Below are 2,052 nucleotides of genomic sequence, written 5' to 3'. Positions count from 1 at the left end.
TCACTAAATTGCTGAGTTTGGCCTTGAAATTGTGATTTTCCTTCCTCAGGCTCCCAAGTTGCTGGGATTACAGGCGAGTGCCACTGAGCCTGACTTTAATGGCTATAAAACCCACCTCCCACTCCCCCATAAACACAGTCACAAAGTTGCTTCAACCTTTCCCACCAAAGAGAGCTCATAAGAGTGACATCACAGGTTGTTAGGAAATCATATAAGTTGGCCGAGATATAGGGTGACCAGCTCTCCTGGTTTACCTGGCACAGAGTGGGTTCCCAAGTCAGTTTTGAAGCCAGCTGGTCATCCTAACTAGATGAGTGCTTGGTGCTAAGACTCCTTCCCCTTTTCTGTTTCATTATTTGACAACCAAAAGGTAGCAGCACCTACTCCTGTCCTAGTTGCTTGGAACCTTGTAGGCAGTAGATGGGAAACAGGGGTACTGTACTAGCGCCAAGGACTCACCAAACCAGGGTCTAAGGAAACAGCAGACCCCCCTCTAGGGTGATTCCGGTCCCCTGAGTGTTGCCTTCCTGGGCTGATCCACTTGTTTGGACTTGCTTTCCCAAATGGGAAGGGTCTCTGGGTCCTAAGGTCCCCAGGTTGACTGGGGGACTCCACAGCAAAGCTAGGCCAGGATGGCAAGGCCTAAGAGATAGTTCTTATTGTCACTCATATTTTGCTGGATGAAGAAACTGAGGCTCAGCGACCCAAGTGAAGCGATTTGGCCAAGATCATGCAGGAAGATGGTGCAGGAAGAGACGAGTAATTGGAATTCGCTGGCTGTGCTTGAGCAGGCCTGCTCCTGTACTTCCCTCCCTCTTGCGGGGCTTGAGTCCCCCACTTGTCTCGACAGCAACCGAACTTGTCACGGGGCTCGGTTCAACCCTCTCCACCCTCCCGGCTGCCAGCGTCCCGCCCCGTCCCCTCCCAGCCCCCAGGGAGGAGGGGAGTGCTGCAGCGAGGAGGGGGGTCGCGGAGGCCAGGCTTTATAAAGGCGCTGGAAGAGCGCTGCCCGCCAGACCCTGCCGCACGGATCCCGAGCGCTGCCCGCCGCCCCACGTGACCGCGCCGTGCCCCAGCTCCACCGCTTAGTGAGTTGGGGCATGTCCCCATCCCACCCCGGCCCTGGCCGCGAGGTCCTTTGAACCCGGGTTGGGGAGGAAAGCCGACGAAGGAGGGCGCTGAGATGGGGGCACCAGGCAGAATCTCCATTGGAAGAGATTTAGGGCCAGAGGGAACCGGGAGACCTCGGAGCCCGCGGCCCGGCTGGCCATTGCGGCACGGGACCTAGGAGACCCAAACCTCGCTCCAGGAATGCGCGTGCGGTTGTTGCCACGGCAACGGACTAGCCAGAGCCCGCCGGTCTCCAGGGGAAAGGGGAGGTTGTTGGGGGGGATGGGGGCTGGTTCCCCGGAGGTCCAAACTCGTCACGCGGCGGTTGCACGAGGGAACTGAGAATGTCCCTTTCCCGGTGCCCCAAATCCTTCGGTAGACAAAGCGTTAGTCTCATGGCCTCTCTGAGCCTCAGTTTCTGCATCTGCCAAATGGAGGCAAGACTATTGGTTCCCAGCTCCCTGGCGAGTTATAAGCGGGTAACGGTCCGGCCCAGTTCCCTCTTATTGGACATCCCAGGAGCGGGTCTTAGCGGCCCAGACGATCCCTGCGACCCCTCCCACCCTCAGGCCCGCTGGCCATGGCCCTCTTCGGGGCCCTCTTCCTAGCGCTGCTGGCAGGCGCCCGCGCGGAGCTCCCGGGCTGCAAGATCCGCGTCACCTCCAAGGCGCTGGAACTGGGTAAGGCGTGGGTGCAGGCGCGGGGGCGGCAGCGGTCGCCGTGGGGGGCGCGGAGCTAAGGGTCTCACTGCTGCCTCAGTGAAGCAGGAAGGGCTGCGCTTTCTGGAGCAAGAGCTGGAGACCATCACTATTCCAGACCTGCGGGGCCAAGAGGGACACTTCTACTACAACATCTCCGAGTAAGTCGGCCGGGGGCGGGGCCTCGGGGCCGGGCGGGCCTCGACGGCCAGGGTGCCCTAGGCCTCCGGAGGGGGGCGCTGAC

General features: G+C 60.2%; 1 protein-coding gene across 1 annotated transcript in view; it reads left to right on the top strand.

Annotated features, from left to right (window-relative positions):
* The first annotated feature begins 945 nt into the window (after positions 1-945).
* Positions 946-2,052, top strand: part of LOC107136665 (phospholipid transfer protein) — an 8,707-nt gene continuing 7,600 nt past the window's right edge. Inside the window, 3 exon segments of the mRNA XM_015478955.2 lie at positions 946-1,088; positions 1,680-1,790; positions 1,870-2,047. Coding sequence (XP_015334441.1) covers positions 1,691-1,790; positions 1,870-2,047 — 278 coding nt within the window. The 5' untranslated portion in view covers positions 946-1,088; positions 1,680-1,690.

This window comes from Marmota marmota, unplaced genomic scaffold, assembly GCF_001458135.2.
Source record: "Marmota marmota marmota unplaced genomic scaffold, marMar, whole genome shotgun sequence".
NCBI classification, from domain to species: domain Eukaryota; kingdom Metazoa; phylum Chordata; class Mammalia; order Rodentia; family Sciuridae; genus Marmota; species Marmota marmota.
The sequence above is the reverse complement of the archived record's forward strand: the minus strand, read 5'-3'. Positions and strand labels throughout refer to the sequence as shown.